The 15000-nt window shown below is 45.0% G+C and overlaps 2 protein-coding genes across 2 annotated transcripts in view; both read right to left on the reverse strand.

Moving 5' to 3' along the window:
* Positions 1–15000, reverse strand: part of LOC310789558 (NLR family CARD domain-containing protein 3-like) — a 708349-nt gene that overhangs the window by 595133 nt on the left and 98216 nt on the right. The gene's annotated exons all lie outside the window — the stretch shown is intronic.
* The window catches only part of LOC310789526 (nephrocystin-1-like), a gene marked incomplete at its 3' end in the record, with an annotated part of 59061 nt that overhangs the window by 899 nt on the left and 43162 nt on the right, over positions 1–15000 (reverse strand). Inside the window, exon 16 of the mRNA XM_083651162.1 lies at positions 4183–4282. Within this exon, the coding sequence (XP_083507288.1) occupies positions 4183–4282 (100 nt within the window). The remainder of the gene's footprint in view (positions 1–4182; positions 4283–15000) is intronic.

Here is a 15000-nt window from a genome sequence, read left to right on the forward strand (position 1 = left end):
TCCAGCCCCTTCTGGTACGACCTCTACACCCACGACTGCGTGGCGACTCAAACTTCAAACACCATCGTGAAGTTTGCAGACGACACAGCAGTCGTGGGGCTGATCTCGGGGGGCGACGAGACGGCCTACAGAGAGGAGGTGAGGGTCCTGGAACAATGGTGCCAGGACAACCACCTCTCTCTGAACGTCTCCAAGACCAAGGAGATCATTGTGGACTACAGGAGAGGGGGGGGCACACACCCCCCAATCACCATCAACGGCACAGTGGTGGAAAGGGTGGACAGCTTCAAGTACCTGGGAGTCAACATCCACCAGGACCTGACCTGGGCCGGCCACACCGCCACTGTTGTCAAAAAGGCCCAACAGCGAATACACGGACTCAGGCGCCTGAAGAAGTTTGGGCTAAGGAAAGAAATCCTCAGGGACTTCTACAGAGGCACCATTGAAAGCCTGCTGACTGGCTGCTTCACCGCCTGGTACGGGAACTGTACCACCATGGACCGCAGGGCGCTACGGAGGGTGAGGCGCGCGGCCCAGCACGTAACAGGAGACGAGTTGCCAGAACTGCACGAACTGTATAACCAGCGGTGCCTCAGGAGGTCCCTGAAGATCATCAAAGACACAAACCATCCCCACAACAGCCTGTTCTCCCTGCTACCCTCAGGGAGGAGATACAGGGTTCCAAAAGCACGCACAAATCGCTTGAGGAACAGTTTCTTCCCGCAGGCCACGAGACTCCTTAACATACACAAATAGTGTAGTAGTCGTACCGTACCGTACTGCAGCTGCTACCATTATGTATGCCTAATGTTTAATTGTATGTCTAACAAGGTACATGCTATTTGCACCTGTATGTCAATTACGTCGAATTTAAAATGTCTGAACACGTCTAACGTATGCACAATGCCTAATGTTTAATTGTATGTTTAATAAGGTACATGCTACTTGCACTGTATGTCAAATAGGGCTGTCACTTTTCATTCGAAATTCGAATGCAACTTCGAATGTGGGGGGAGGGGTTCGTTTTCGAAATGTAATTTGAATGTTCGAATTTTTTTTTTTTTTTTTTTATAATTTTTTTTTTTTTTTTTTTTTTTTTTAATGAACCAAAATTAACCAACTGCTGCTTGCTGGTAATGTTAATCCCATGTCAGAAAAAGTCTCCAGATTTGTCGCGTTAGTCTCTTCTGAGAAAGATTGTCTCCAGGGTCTGAAAAGTTGTCTCGAGTTGGATGCAGCCAAGTTTGTGAGGCAGTGTTGTGACTGTGAGCGTCCAAGCTAACACGTCGGGCTGATGCCCGGTGGCCTGCAGTGGGTTGCACCAGCTGTGCGTAAGTTGAAACGTAAGCTAGTTTGAACGTAAAGTCTCACTAAGTCCGAGTTTACGCACTACTAAAAATATTTGGGTTGCACCAAGTGAAATACCGTAAATTCCGGACTATAAGACGCACCGGTCTATAAGCCGCGGGACCAAAATTGACTATTTTTTTCTTCTATAAGCCGCACCGGTCTATAAGCCGCGGGTGTTTTGATGTTTAATTACCATATGAAAGGGTTCGTGCACAGAGAGGAATGTCGGGAAAGAGATCGCTGTTTGGGGAAGCTCCCATTTATTAACATTTCAACAAAACAAAACAAAAGTCAGGTCACTAATCCCCAGACAAAATCACACAACAATAGGCTATATGTGCAGCAAACCTGTAACCAGAGAAGTCAAGTCACTAATCCTCGTCTTCCTCTTCTTCCTGCGTACTGAAACCACCAAAGTCCTCATCTTCAGTGTCGGAAACGAACAGGTTCAGGGTGGCTTCGTCAACCACTCTCCTCTCTCCTTCATTGTCACTCAAAACCAACGAACTCCTCTTCGTCACTGTCGGCATCGAACAGCCTCTGAAGCCTCTGACGGCCCTCAGCGCCAGCTGTGGCGTCGTCATCCTCTTCATCCCGCAGCAGTCCAGCGTTTTGGAACCCGTTGGTGATTGTGGATGTTTTCACACTCCTATAATATTCCGTGCTGAGACAGTTCCTCCTGCTGCACCGTCCAACGCCTCACCATTGACTCATCGATGCCCAGGTTACGCGCGGCTGCTGTTTCCCTCTTTTAATGCGAGATTGACTGCTTTCAACTTGAAAGCTGCGTCGTACCTTCCCCATGGTAAGTGAGAGTGTTGCTTCTACTGCTCGTTCTCATGCTGTCGAGAACGAGCAAAGCTTTTTTTTGGTGAAAGAATCCTCCAGGGCGCTTCTTGTTAACAGTCCGAGTGAGTGGCAGGTCGAACGTCAAAGGCACTTCATCGATATTTATGATCTGCTCCGGTTCGATGGAATATTCCTTGATCTTCCTTTGTGTGAATTCGCCGAAGTTTGTGATTTTCTCCTGGTAGTCGGGGGAGGGAGTTGATGGCCGAGTGGCCGTTTGCTTACCGTAATTACCATATGTAAGTGGTCAGGCACAGAGGGGATTGTCGGGAAAGAGAATGGCTGTTTGAGGAAGCTCCCATTTACCGTATTACCGTAACATTTCAACAAAACAACATAACACAACACCACCGTTGTTTATTTTTACAGTGCACACAGTGTCCGCGGTGTGGTGAAAAGAGGGCAAGAGAGGAAATTAAAACAGAAGTGGATTTATAGTTAGAAAGAGTGCTAAAAAAGAGAGATTTTATTTGTATTTTTTTTTTTTTTTCTGAAAAAATCCATAGATAAGACGCACCGTTATATAAGCCGCAGGGGCCAAAAAACGGGAAAAAAGCCGCGGCTTATAGTCCGGAATTTACGGTAGTTACAACGTAGGCATAAGTTAGAACTTAAAATTTACAGCTACGTCTTACTAGGTGTAAAGTCCTCCGTAAAATAGCAGTCGGCACGGATTGCAACTTGGCACCGTGGCGCATCGTTGTTTTGCGTCCGCAACGCGCTCTCCGTGATAAATTACACCCTTTGATATTTATGACTCACGCTTTTGTTTCCCACAAGCTGCAGCACTGCATACAAATTAAAATAACCGCAACAATTTAGTGAGGCAGGATGGTGGTATAGCCTACAATACTGATGAAGAGCTGACAGATAAACGTTAACAGTAATATGAACCTAAACGAACGTTACTCAATAACGTTCTCATTTGATTAGTGTTGATGAAATATGAAAGCACTAATTTGCGGTGGGCAACATGTCCTGTTTTCACTCCACTTAAACAACCGTAAATAAACATCGTTTCCACCGTGCTTTTCACTGATTGGTCACAGATACTGTACACGTCATTGTCTGCGACACTATTTTGGTTAGTATGGACTTTAGGGTCTACTAGTTAAGATGTACCTTACGTCTCCGTGGTGCAACCAAACAAAGACACAACTTTAGTGTCAAACTAACTAGTTTGAACGTAGCAGTTAGTGTGGACTTTACACCCTAACTTAAGACAGAACTTACGTTCAGCTGGTGCAACAGGCTGCTGGACTGGGATTTTTTTTTTTTTTTTTTTTTTTTTTAATTAACCAAAAAACTTCGAATATATTCGAACGAATTTCGGGCAATTAAAGTTCGTTCGAATTTTATTTTGGGGAAAAAGTGACAGCCCTAATGTCAAATACGTCGAAGTAAAATGTCCGAACACGTCTAACGTATGCACATGACGTGCACCTATGTGCAATGAATATGCCACTGACTTGTCTTATCGCTATTCTGCCGCATTGCCTATTGCTGCTTAGTATTGCTTATTGATGCCTATTTCTTATTGCCTATTGCTCATTGCTTGTTGCCTATTTGTACTATGTCGTAAACGGAGTCCACAGCACAAGAATTTCACACGTGATACTTGTACCATGGAGTGACAATAAAAATCTTGAATCTTGAATCTTGAATCTTGAATCTCTGAAGAAGCTCTGTTTGGTGGGCTATATAGTCCTACCACTTCACCCTAGCCCTCTGTCCCAACAAGAATGGGGACACTCTACCAGGACACGTCTCTGTCCCAACAAGAATGGGGACACTCTACCAGGACACGTCTCTGTCCCAACAAGAATGGGGACACTCTACCAGGACACGTGAACGCACAAAACGAGCGTTAAGGGCTAAGTGATTAGGGGCAAGGGGTGTATTGGGATGTGAGGGTGGATTTTTCCTTGAAGGCTGAACACATCATCCACTGGGTGTGTTAAAGCTCTCCAGTGGTTCTCTCACCTGAGCTGGGTTCTGGTCCTACTTTTGGCTGATTTCAGTTTGACGATCAGCTTGGGCTGCTGCCTGGCCAGCAGCATCTGCTGCAAAACACCAGCTGGAGCTGAGAGAGGAGAGGAGGAGAAGAGAGGAGTGGAGAGGAGAGGAGGAAAGGAGGGGAGAAGATATTAAGAGAGGAGAGGAGGACAGGACAGGACAGGAGAAGAGAGGAGAGAAGGAGAAGAGAGGAGTGGAGAGGAGGAAAGAAGCTATTAACACATTGAGTGCCAGCCGTTTTTTCAATCCTGTAGGTAAGTTGTGCCAGGGGTGTTTTTGACGATTCTGGCTCATTTTACAACAGCCGAGGATTCTTTTCTGTTAAGACTTCGTGAACACCAATCATCTAAAAAGAACTAATAGAATGTGTGCTTTCTCTGTCTAAAAGAGTTAGTTTGTAGAGTTAGTAGTTATGTAGATATTAGCCGTTGAATACAGCATGGTTTTGGCCTCTGAGAAGGAAAGCTGAGAAAAATGCAGTTTTGTGAAATTCAATAAAACAGGCAGAACAGTCACTTTTCACCATTTATTTTTGGCATCAGTGAGACATCAGACATCTGAACAATAGTTGTTTTCAATAATGGAGGAATAATACAAATAATAAAATAAATAAATGTCAAAATAAATACAAAACAAGAGCAGACTCAGCTTTTTTTTTTTTTTATATAGTTTTTTTTTTTTTTTATAGTTTTTTTCGGTTAGTGATCAAACCGGTTTGGGCTCGTACACCGAATCCAGAACTGCTCCAAAATGTAATGGGTACTTCCTTGGCCCATGTTACACCCATCCACAAAGTTACATGAAAATCGGCAGGTACTTTTTTATGTATTCCTGCTAGCTAGCAAACAATCAAACAAAGAGCAAAAACAATCCCTGGCAGGTTTTTTTTTTTTACGACCCATGCCTACTCAGCGCCAGCGCCGCTGAGGAAGGTTCTTGTCTGAGTGGTACTCCTCATAGCAGCTACCCCTGTGTAATGAGACCCCACATTTGACACACATGTAGCGTGTCTCTTTTCTAAGATTTTTCTTTGCACACATGCTACACCTCCTCGTTGGGCCATCTTTTTTGAGTGTGGCTGGTATGAGGACCATTACATGGCCCGCTAGCTTGACCTCCAGCCTGCATTGAGGGTCCAGGTATGGTCGCCGGGGCATGGTTGCAGGTTGGTCACTGCCCCCCGCCCCCACCTCCTCCCCGCCACCCCCCACCTCCTCCCCGCCAGCCCCCACCTCCTCCCCGCCAGCCCCCACCTCCTCCCAGCCAGCCCCCACCTCCTCCCCGCCACCCCCCACCTCCTCCCCGCCAGCCCCCACCTCCTCCCCGCCACCCCCCACCACAGGTCTGGTCCATACACCGATAACACTCAGGATGAAATCCAGCAATGTTTCACACTTTCTCTGGCGTTTAGCTGGGTGTTTAGCTTTGTACAGAACAAAGGCGTTATAAAAAGAGATCTGAAACATGTACATGACAAATTTGAAGGGCCACCTGGATGTCTTCCTGGCAAACGGATAGTATGCAATGTTCTGATCCAATCTGTCGACCCCATTCATGTACTTGTTGTAGTCTGCCACACACTTGGGTTTTGTGTGTGCGACCCTCTCTGTGCTGCCTTTCTGCCTGACCTGCACCGTCTCCATCGTGTCGTCGTGCAGCGTGGAGACCATTTTCACGATTCTTTTATCTCGCCAGGCCAGAACCATGGTGCCACCGTTGTGGCGCATGACCGTTTCCCCCAGCTTCACGGTGTGGTTGGTGACCATGGTAGCAGGTGGCTCACCCCTGTTCTTCCTCAGAGTGCCACAGACATGTGTCTGACACTCCAGCAGCTGTGCACACATTCCAACAGAGTTGTAGTAGTTGTCCATGTACAAATGGTACCCCTGCCCTGCCAAGTCCCCGAGGAGGAACTCCACCGTCTCGCCTAGGGTGGCCCGCTCACCACAGTACGGCTTCATGTTGTAGCAGTAACCTGTCTGGGAGTCACAGAGGATGTAGGACTTTATCCCATACTTTATGGGTTTCTGTGGGTTGTAGACTTTGAAGGCCAACCGCCCACGCCACAGGAGCATCCCCTCATCAATACTAATGTTTTGACTCGGTGTGAACATGTCTCTGAACTTTTCTAACAGGTCGTTCAGAACTGGCCGGACCTTGAACAACTTGTCTGCACCATCAACATCAAAATTGTTACTGAAATGGAGGAATCTTGTTAGCAGTTGAAAGCGGTTGCGAGACATGGTTTTGTTGAAGTGGGGGGTAGCAGTCAGTTCATTTGTGGTCCAGTACATGGCCAGTTTAGGCTTCTGGACGATCCCAGTGAGGAAGTATAGTCCCAAGAAGCTCTTGAGTTCTGCCACTGTAGTGTCCTTCCACCTCCCAAGCCTTGAATGTGGCAGAGCCTCACTGACCTGACTGATGCACTGGTGTGCATACAAGTTAGTTTGGACTACAATAGCCTGGAGCAGCTCATCGTCCAGGAAGAGCTGATAGAAGTCAACTGGTTCAGCAGCACCACCACTATGAGGACCCGGTTCTGCTCTGAAGGGGATGTGGGTTGGCTCCCAGTCAACGTCACTCCAGCCTGGACCTGCAGGCCGTTTCCCACTGCCAGCTCCACTGCCACAATCTGCAAATTATAGAAATACATAATTACCATAAAATAGTGTTTTTTATATGTGTGGTACTGAATGCTGGCTGGAACCTGTGATGTGAAAATAAACCTGATTCTGAAGTGTGCTCTTACCCATTTTCCTGGCACCAGAGGCTGTAGCACCAGTACCGCTACAGCTGGCTGCCTCAGGCTCATCTTCAGACTGTTCAGAGTCTGAAATAAAAGTAAAATGAATTGACTGACTGCTGGCTTTTGTATAGTCATAGTAATTACATTTCCACAAGTTACACAAGTCATCTCAAACATCGTCTTACCACTGCTCTCTGGAGCTTCGCTTCTCGACGGGGCCCACTCCTCCTCAGAATCCTCCGCGTCTGGAGAAGACTGGAGGTCACTCGACTCGGACTCAGACGTGAGCCCTGCAGCCGCAGCCGCGACATGCAGAGGCTCACCCCGTTCATCATCCGAGACCTCGGAATCGGTCTCCGGCACAAGCTCGTTCCGGACGGAAAAGAAATCAAGCAGTGATCTCTGATCGGCCGATCGCTTGCGTGCAGCCGCCGAAGACCGCTTGCGTTTGGCCGGCATGGCACAAACACGCCACCCGCTCCCAACTAAACTGAAATAAAACAACTACTGCTACGACTAGATCAAACTGAACTGAAATAAGGCTAATCTACCGGCTACCAACTCGATCAAACTGAACTAGAATAAACTACTAGAATAAAGGCTAAATACTAAAATGAACTGACGCTAACGCTAAATGTGCTAAGCTAACTACAATGAACACTAACTGTAACTACCGCTAACTATCTATCTAAACAAAGTCTTTATAAAGACTATACTAAACACTACTACTGTACTAACAACTAAATCAACTACGCTAACCAACTCGCTCTAAATCTGACTCTAAATTGCTAAATTGCTGAAATTCTCTATATATAAATCGCTATGTAATTCTCTGTCTGTCTTTCTCGCTCAAACTTACCTACTACCCACGCTGATCAAAGAGCCCGCCTTCCCTATATAGAAATCTTTGTTAGAGTACTTCCGGGGCAGCGGGAGAGGTCGGATCCACATTCACATATTGCCCAAGGGCGCCAGCTAGTGGAAACCACTGAAAAAGATGTAAGACGAGTTAGCTCGTCCTTGGCACTCAAGCGCTGGATTATGTAAGACGAGTTAGGTCGTCTATGGCACTTAATGTGTTAATAGAGGAGAGGAGGAGAGGAGATGAAGAGAGGTGGGGAGAGGAGAGGAGATGAAGAGAGGAGAGGACAGGAGAAGAGGGGAGAGGAGAAGAGAGGTGGGGAGAGGATAGTAGAGGACAGGAGAAGAGGGGAGAGGAGAGGAGAAGAGAGGTGGGGAGAGGAGGAGAGGAGAAAGGACAGGAGAGGAGGTGAAGAGAGGTGGGGAGAGGAGGAGAGGACAGGAGAAGAGGGGAGAGAAGAGAAGAAGAGGTGGGGAGAGGAGGAGAGGAGGGGAGAGGATAGTAGAGGAGAGAAGGAGATGACAGGAGAGGAGAGGAGCGGAGAGAGGAGGAGAGGAGAGGAGAGAGGAGAGGAGGTGAAGAGAGGAGAGGACAGGAGAGGAGATGAAGAGAGGAGAGGAGAGGACAGGAGAGGAGGTGAAGAGAGGTGGGGAGAGGATAGTAGAGGAGAGAAGGAGATGACAGGAGAAGAGAGGAGAGGAGAGGAGGGGAGAGAGGAGGAGAGGAGGGGAGAGGATAGTAGAGGAGAGAAGGAGATGACAGGAGAGGAGAGGAGCGGAGAGAGGAGGAGAGGAGAGGAGAGAGGAGATGAGGTGAAGAGAGGAGAGGACAGGAGAGGAGATGAAGAGAGGAGAGGAGAGAACAGGAGAGGAGGTGAAGAGAGGTGGGGAGAGGAGAGGAGAGAAGAAGAGAGGTGGGGAGAGGAGGAGAGGAGGGGAGAGGATAGTAGAGGAGAGGGGGAGATGACAGGAGAAGAGGGGAGAGGAGGAGAGGAGAGGATAGTAGTGAATGAATGAATTTATTTGGTGATAAAATAAAATAACACAACAGTACATATAGTAATGAAAGAACAAACAATATATCAATCACCGAGGATAAAAACACAAAAAAGCCCGAGGGCTTATTTCCATTGTGGTCCTCACATAAAACATATAGTAAGACGAGGCATAAAAAACATAAAACACTTACAACAATTTAAAAGAAACATAAAACAGCGGAGAGCGGTTACATTAAAGGAACTCAAAATAAAATAAATAGCAGCAGATCAAGCAAATAGCAGCAGGGCAATGTATCACTTATGCCACCACACAGGACTATATTGGCAAATCTGCAGACATGAAGTCTAAATTGTGTTCACGGGGCTACCCTGTTGATTGGGTCGATGCGGCCTACATTGCAGCATTAAACAAACCCCGTCTCGATCTTCTTAAAACAAGTGAGAAAGGTGAGAAGGACTTTTCTATTACTTGTTCTACGGTTTATTCCGCCCATTCTCACCTCATCAAAGCCACGATTTTGAAACATTGGCATCTTTTAAGATCTGACAGTGAATTATCAGATACTTTTAAACATCCACCCCTCTTTGTTTATAAATGTGCAAAAAACATAAGGGACCGTCTGGTACATGCCTCTTTTAATAATCACCCACAACCGAGACAGACTCTCCTTGCTCCTATAGCCAATGGGAATTACCGCTGTGGCAACTGCGCCCAATGCCACAACACCTTCAAGACCACCTCTTTTCACCATCCCCACACTGGTAAAAAGATCCCTATCAAGAGTATTATTACTTGTGTACCTTATTACTTGTTGTTGTGGACTGGCCTATGTGGGTAAGACGACTCGCAAACTCAAACAGAGAATAAGCGAACACAAGAGTTCTATTAGACAAAACGATCATCTTTACCCTATTGCTGTCCATTTTAATGATCACAACCATGATATTGCCTCATTACGTTTTTGTGGCATTGAGCAGGTTCCCCTGCCACCTAGAGGGGGCAACCATGACCTGCTCCTCAAAAAAAGAGAGGCTTTTTGGATTTTTTACCTCCAAACTTTAACACCTAAAGGTTTAAATGACTAACTACAACTCAACATTATGCTCTGAATTTTAATGGATATTTATTGCATTCTATTGTTGATTGATATTGTATTTATAGTTCGCATTTGCTATTTTCTAGTCTCCATTTATTTTTATTACTGGGTACTTGTTAATTAGTCTCCCTTTATTTATATCTTACTGGGAACAATGGCCTTTTTGATTTTAAGTTTCCCTTTATATATTTTTTACTGGGAACTTTTTAATCAATAGCCCATTTGATATAAAAAATTCTTACTGTGTATTTTAATCTTCCTCCCTTTATTTATTTATCACTGGGAATAGCCGTCTCAAGTTTCCTTTTATTTATTACTGGGAACTTTTAATCATTCTCCCTTTATTTTTATTACTGGGAAATGTATAGGTGTGTGAAGGCTGATCCTCATGTATTCTGTTTGCTCTGTATGTATTTATTATGATTGACTGACACCTGCAGTGTCTATTAGGCATGTTGTCAGCCTGATTGCTTGACTGTGATTGGCTGCTGCGACACCCCCTTGTGCCTATATATAACTGTTGTCTGCATTCAGAAATCACTTTTGCCAGATGAAGGTCTTGTTGTGACCGAAACGTTGCTAATAAAAGTCTGAAGTGCAGTCAGTGTGCGGGATTTTCCTCTTTCAACTTACCTGATGCTCCGACGCACCTGACGCACACGGTTTGTGCAGAGATCACCCCTCTTCTACAATGTATCACTTATAAAAAGACTAAGCATTTTAATATATAAAGTGCGCTTTTCGACCGATAACCATCGGAGACTTTCAAAGTGCTTGGTGTCAAGGTGAGTACGGGGGTGCAACTTAAGTATAACTCTGATTAATTTGTTTTGGGCTGTCTGCAACCTGCCCTTCAATCGTTGTGTTAGTCCGGTGTACCATGAGGTGGCAGCATAGTCAAAGTGACTTTGCACTAGTGCCCTGGCAAGAGTGTGTAATATATGAGTGTCTAGGAAAACCGTAGAGGAGAGGGGGAGATGACAGGAGAAGAGAGGAGGGGAGAGGAGGTGAAGAGAGGAGAAAGGACAGGAGAGGAGGGGAGAGGAGGTGAAGAGAGGAGAGGACAGGAGAGGAGATGAAGAAAGGAGAGGACAGGAGAGGAGAGGAGAAGAGATTTCACAAATGCACTTGCCAGTTTGAAAACAAGGCTGCTTCTCTCCAGAGACTGTTTAGAGCGAGAAGGCTCAACTGTCTGTATCAGTGGTGTTGTTTTTGGGGCCGGTGTGCAGCATGCACAGCAGGGCCCCTACATTCGACTCTGTCGCCCAGACCATTTGAGCACGGATTCAGGTTCTAAATGTCTTTCCACACTCCCAGCATGCATTTCGGCATAAGCAGAGGCAGAACGCAGCAGAGAAGACGCCATAAGCTCCGGAAAGTTTTTTACAATTTAAAGTTTTATTTCATCACTAAATTAATTTCTGATGACTTTTGATGCCTACAAGCAGGGTAGTAGGTTTCAATAAGTGCCACTTTACGAACATTTATGGCGAAAAATGGCAAAAAGTTCCAGAGCACAATTGGCTGCATCTACATCAGCTGAGCTTTTTATTTGTGTAGTACTGCAGGCGGCCTCTGCGCTGGTATTGCGCAATACCCTCAAGAACGCATCGTCTCAAACTGCCAACAGCGTCATGTGTGCTTGTGACCTAGCAAGTTAATTCTTCCAAGAACGACTAGCAAGAACGTTCTCCCCAAGAACAAGAATGCATTCTTCGGTATTGAGAAACGGCCCAGGTATACTGTGGCTAGCTCGTTACACGGACACGGAGGACGCTGCAGCTCCACACTACTTTTTTGCTCGTTACACGGAGGACGCTGCAGCTTGACATGCCACAGTAAGGGTAATGAATATGCTACGTGAACGTTAGCAGGTACTTTAGCCTATGCAGTAGGCTAAGTAATAGGCTATCATCTCATTGTTGTTAGGTATGTCTCCACTATATGCACTCGCGGAGTGGAGACACGAGGAGTCTTTGTTTAGAAAGAGCTGGGGGGAGGGGGGTGCTGGCGAGTGGAGTCGGTAGCAGTTGTATAACATAACACAATAGACAGGCAGTAATTTAAATGAAATCTCCATAACGTTACAGCCTATAACAGCGTATAATAACCAATTGCCCGAACGATTCATTAATATGCTACGTGAACGTTAGCGGTCCATAACGTTACAGCGTATAATAACCAATTGCCCGAACGATTAATTAATATGCTACGTGAACGTTAGCAGTCCATAACGTTACAGCGTATAATAAGCTATTCCCCGAACGATTAATTAATTAATATGCTACGTGAACGTTAGCGGGTACTTTAGCCTATGCAGTAGGATAAGTAATAGGCAATAGGCTACCATGCACCGGCCCTATGCCAGGTTTCCACCTGGCCTTGTTTACCTTTATTTATACAGGGGGAGTCTCACTGAGAGCAATGCTGTCTTTTTCAGGAGCACCCTGTTCACTGCCAACAAATGCATGCTGTTTGCCCGGAACAACCCCGGCACTGCCAGCCCCACCCCCAAGATCTACACTGCCGACGGCTCTGAGCTGGAGTTTGTCAGCTCCTATAAATATCTCGGACTATGGCTGGACGAATCCCTTTCATTCAACACACACATAAACAACCTAGTGGCCAAAGTCAAAGCCAGACTCAGTTTTCTCTACCGCAACAAGGCGTCATTTACACACTCTGCCAAACACATCCTCGTCAAAATGACCATCCTGCCCATGTTCGACTATGGTGACACGATCTACCGGATGGCCTCAAAGAGCATCCTCAATAAACTGGACACAATCCACCACTCTGCTATCCGCTTTGCCACAAATGCCCCCTTTTCGACTCACCACTGTGACCTGTATGAACTTGTGGACTGGCCCTCCCTTCACATCAGGCGGCTTCAACACTGGCTTCAACTAGTGTACAAGTCCATTCTCGGCATGTGTCCACAGTACCTCTCATCCCTCCTGCATATTTCCAACAGCAATTACCGTCTAAGATCCACCAACTTCATCATGCTCTCCATCCCAAAAGCCCGTACTGTCTTTGGCCGTAACTCCTTCCGCTTTGCCGCAGCAAATGACTGGAACACACTTCAAAACACACTCAAACTCACAGCTCTCATATCTCTCAACATGTTCAAACACACCCTGAAACAGCTCGTAGTCGACCGCTGCACCTGCCGTTAGGCATCTCCCTCCCTCTCTCCCCCTATAGTCCCATCATTTATTCCCAGCAACCCCCCTCCTTCTGCATCTTTGTTCATTGAATGTTGTTGTTTGCTTCCTGATTTTACTTCTGTCTTGTCGTTATTTACTATACGTATTATATATGTGTTGCCTTGTGCTGACCTGATGTACTGTTTGTATTGTTTTTTACCCTTGCTGCGGCCCCTTGGCCAGGTCACCATTGTAAATGAGAATTTGTTCTCAACGGTTTTTACCTGGTTAAATAAAGGTCAAATAAAAATAAAAATAAAGATTCACACACACCTTCACACCTGGAAGCTCACCAGTACAACCACACTCTGATCTGCTGGCCACTGAGCAGCTCCACTGGAGCAGTTGGGGTTAAGGGCCTTGCTCAAGGGCACATCAGTGGTGGTAACGGGGCAAGGGCTGCCTTGTCACTTTCCCCACCCAGATTTATTCTGCCGGTCCGAAGGATTGAACCGATGACCTTCCGGTCACAACCTTGCTTCTCTAACCTTTAGGCCACCACGGCCCCAAACGTGTCACATGGGTTTGGCCCCTGCCACGCCCCTTTAGGAGACGAGCAGGTCCTGAGTCTATTGGAGTCAATGGGAGAAGTGATTGTGATCACAAATTACGATTCTTTCGCTCCTTAGTCACCAAAGTAAATATCACATCCAGTTTGCCACATACAGTATCTTCTGAGCATTCTGACACTAAAATGGCATTTTTCAGACAGACAGATTTGGCAATAGAGCTAACGTCAGCAGGTAGTGATTAGCTAAAACTACACGTGAAGCTTGCAGATGTATTAGCTAAATCTGTGGTTGGAATCTTAGTTGTATCTTAGATACGATTAGATTGAGCTAAGACGAAGGCAGTTTTGTGTTTATGTGTGCTATTCAGTTTTGTGTTTATGTGTGCTATTCAGTTTTGTGTTTATATGTGTGCTATTCAGTTTTGTGTTTATGTGTGCTATACAGTTTTGTGTTTATATGTGCTATTCAGTTTTGTGTTTATATGTGTGCTATTCAGTTTTGTGTTTATGTGTGCTATTCAGTTTTGTGTTTATATGTGTGCTATTCAGTTTTGTGTTTATGTGTGCTATTCAGTTTTGTGTTTATATGTGTGCTATACAGTTTTGTGTTTATATGTGCTATTCAGTTTTGTGTTTATATGTGTGCTATTCAGTTTTGTGTTTATGTGTGCTATTCAGTTTTGTGTTTATGTGTGCTATTCAGTTTTGTGTTTATGTGTGCTATTCAGTTTTGTGTTTATATGTGTGCTATTCAGTTTTGTGTTTATATGTGCTATTCAGTTTTGTGTTTATATGTGTGCTATTCAGTTTTGTATTTATGTGTGCTATTCAGTTTTGTGTTTATATGTGTGCTATTCAGTTTTGTATTTATGTGTGCTATTCAGTTTTGTGTTTATGTGTGCTATTCAGTTTTGTGTTTATGTGTGCTATTCAGTTTTGTGTTTATATGTGTGCTATTCAGTTTTGTGTTTATGTGTGCTATTCAGTTTTGTGTTTATGTGTGCTATTCAGTTTTGTGTTTATATGTGTGCTATTCAGTTTTGTGTTTATATGTGTGCTATACAGTTTTGTGTTTATGTGTGCTATTCAGTTTTGTGTTTATATGTGCTATTCAGTTTTGTGTTTATGTGTGCTATTCAGTTTTGTGTTTATGTGTGCTATTCAGTTTTGTGTTTATATGTGCTATTCAGTTTTGTGTTTATATGTGCTATTCAGTTTTGTGTTTATATGTGCTATTCAGTTTTGTGTTTATATGTGTGCTATTCAGTTTTGTGTTTATGTGTGCTATTCAGTTTTGTGTTTATGTGTGCTATTCAGTTTTGTGTTTATATGTGTGCTATTCAGTTTTGTGTTTATATGTGTG

Source organism: Poromitra crassiceps, assembly GCF_964638095.1.
Source record: "Poromitra crassiceps genome assembly, chromosome: 14".
Classification (NCBI taxonomy): Eukaryota; Metazoa; Chordata; class Actinopteri; order Beryciformes; family Melamphaidae; genus Poromitra; species Poromitra crassiceps.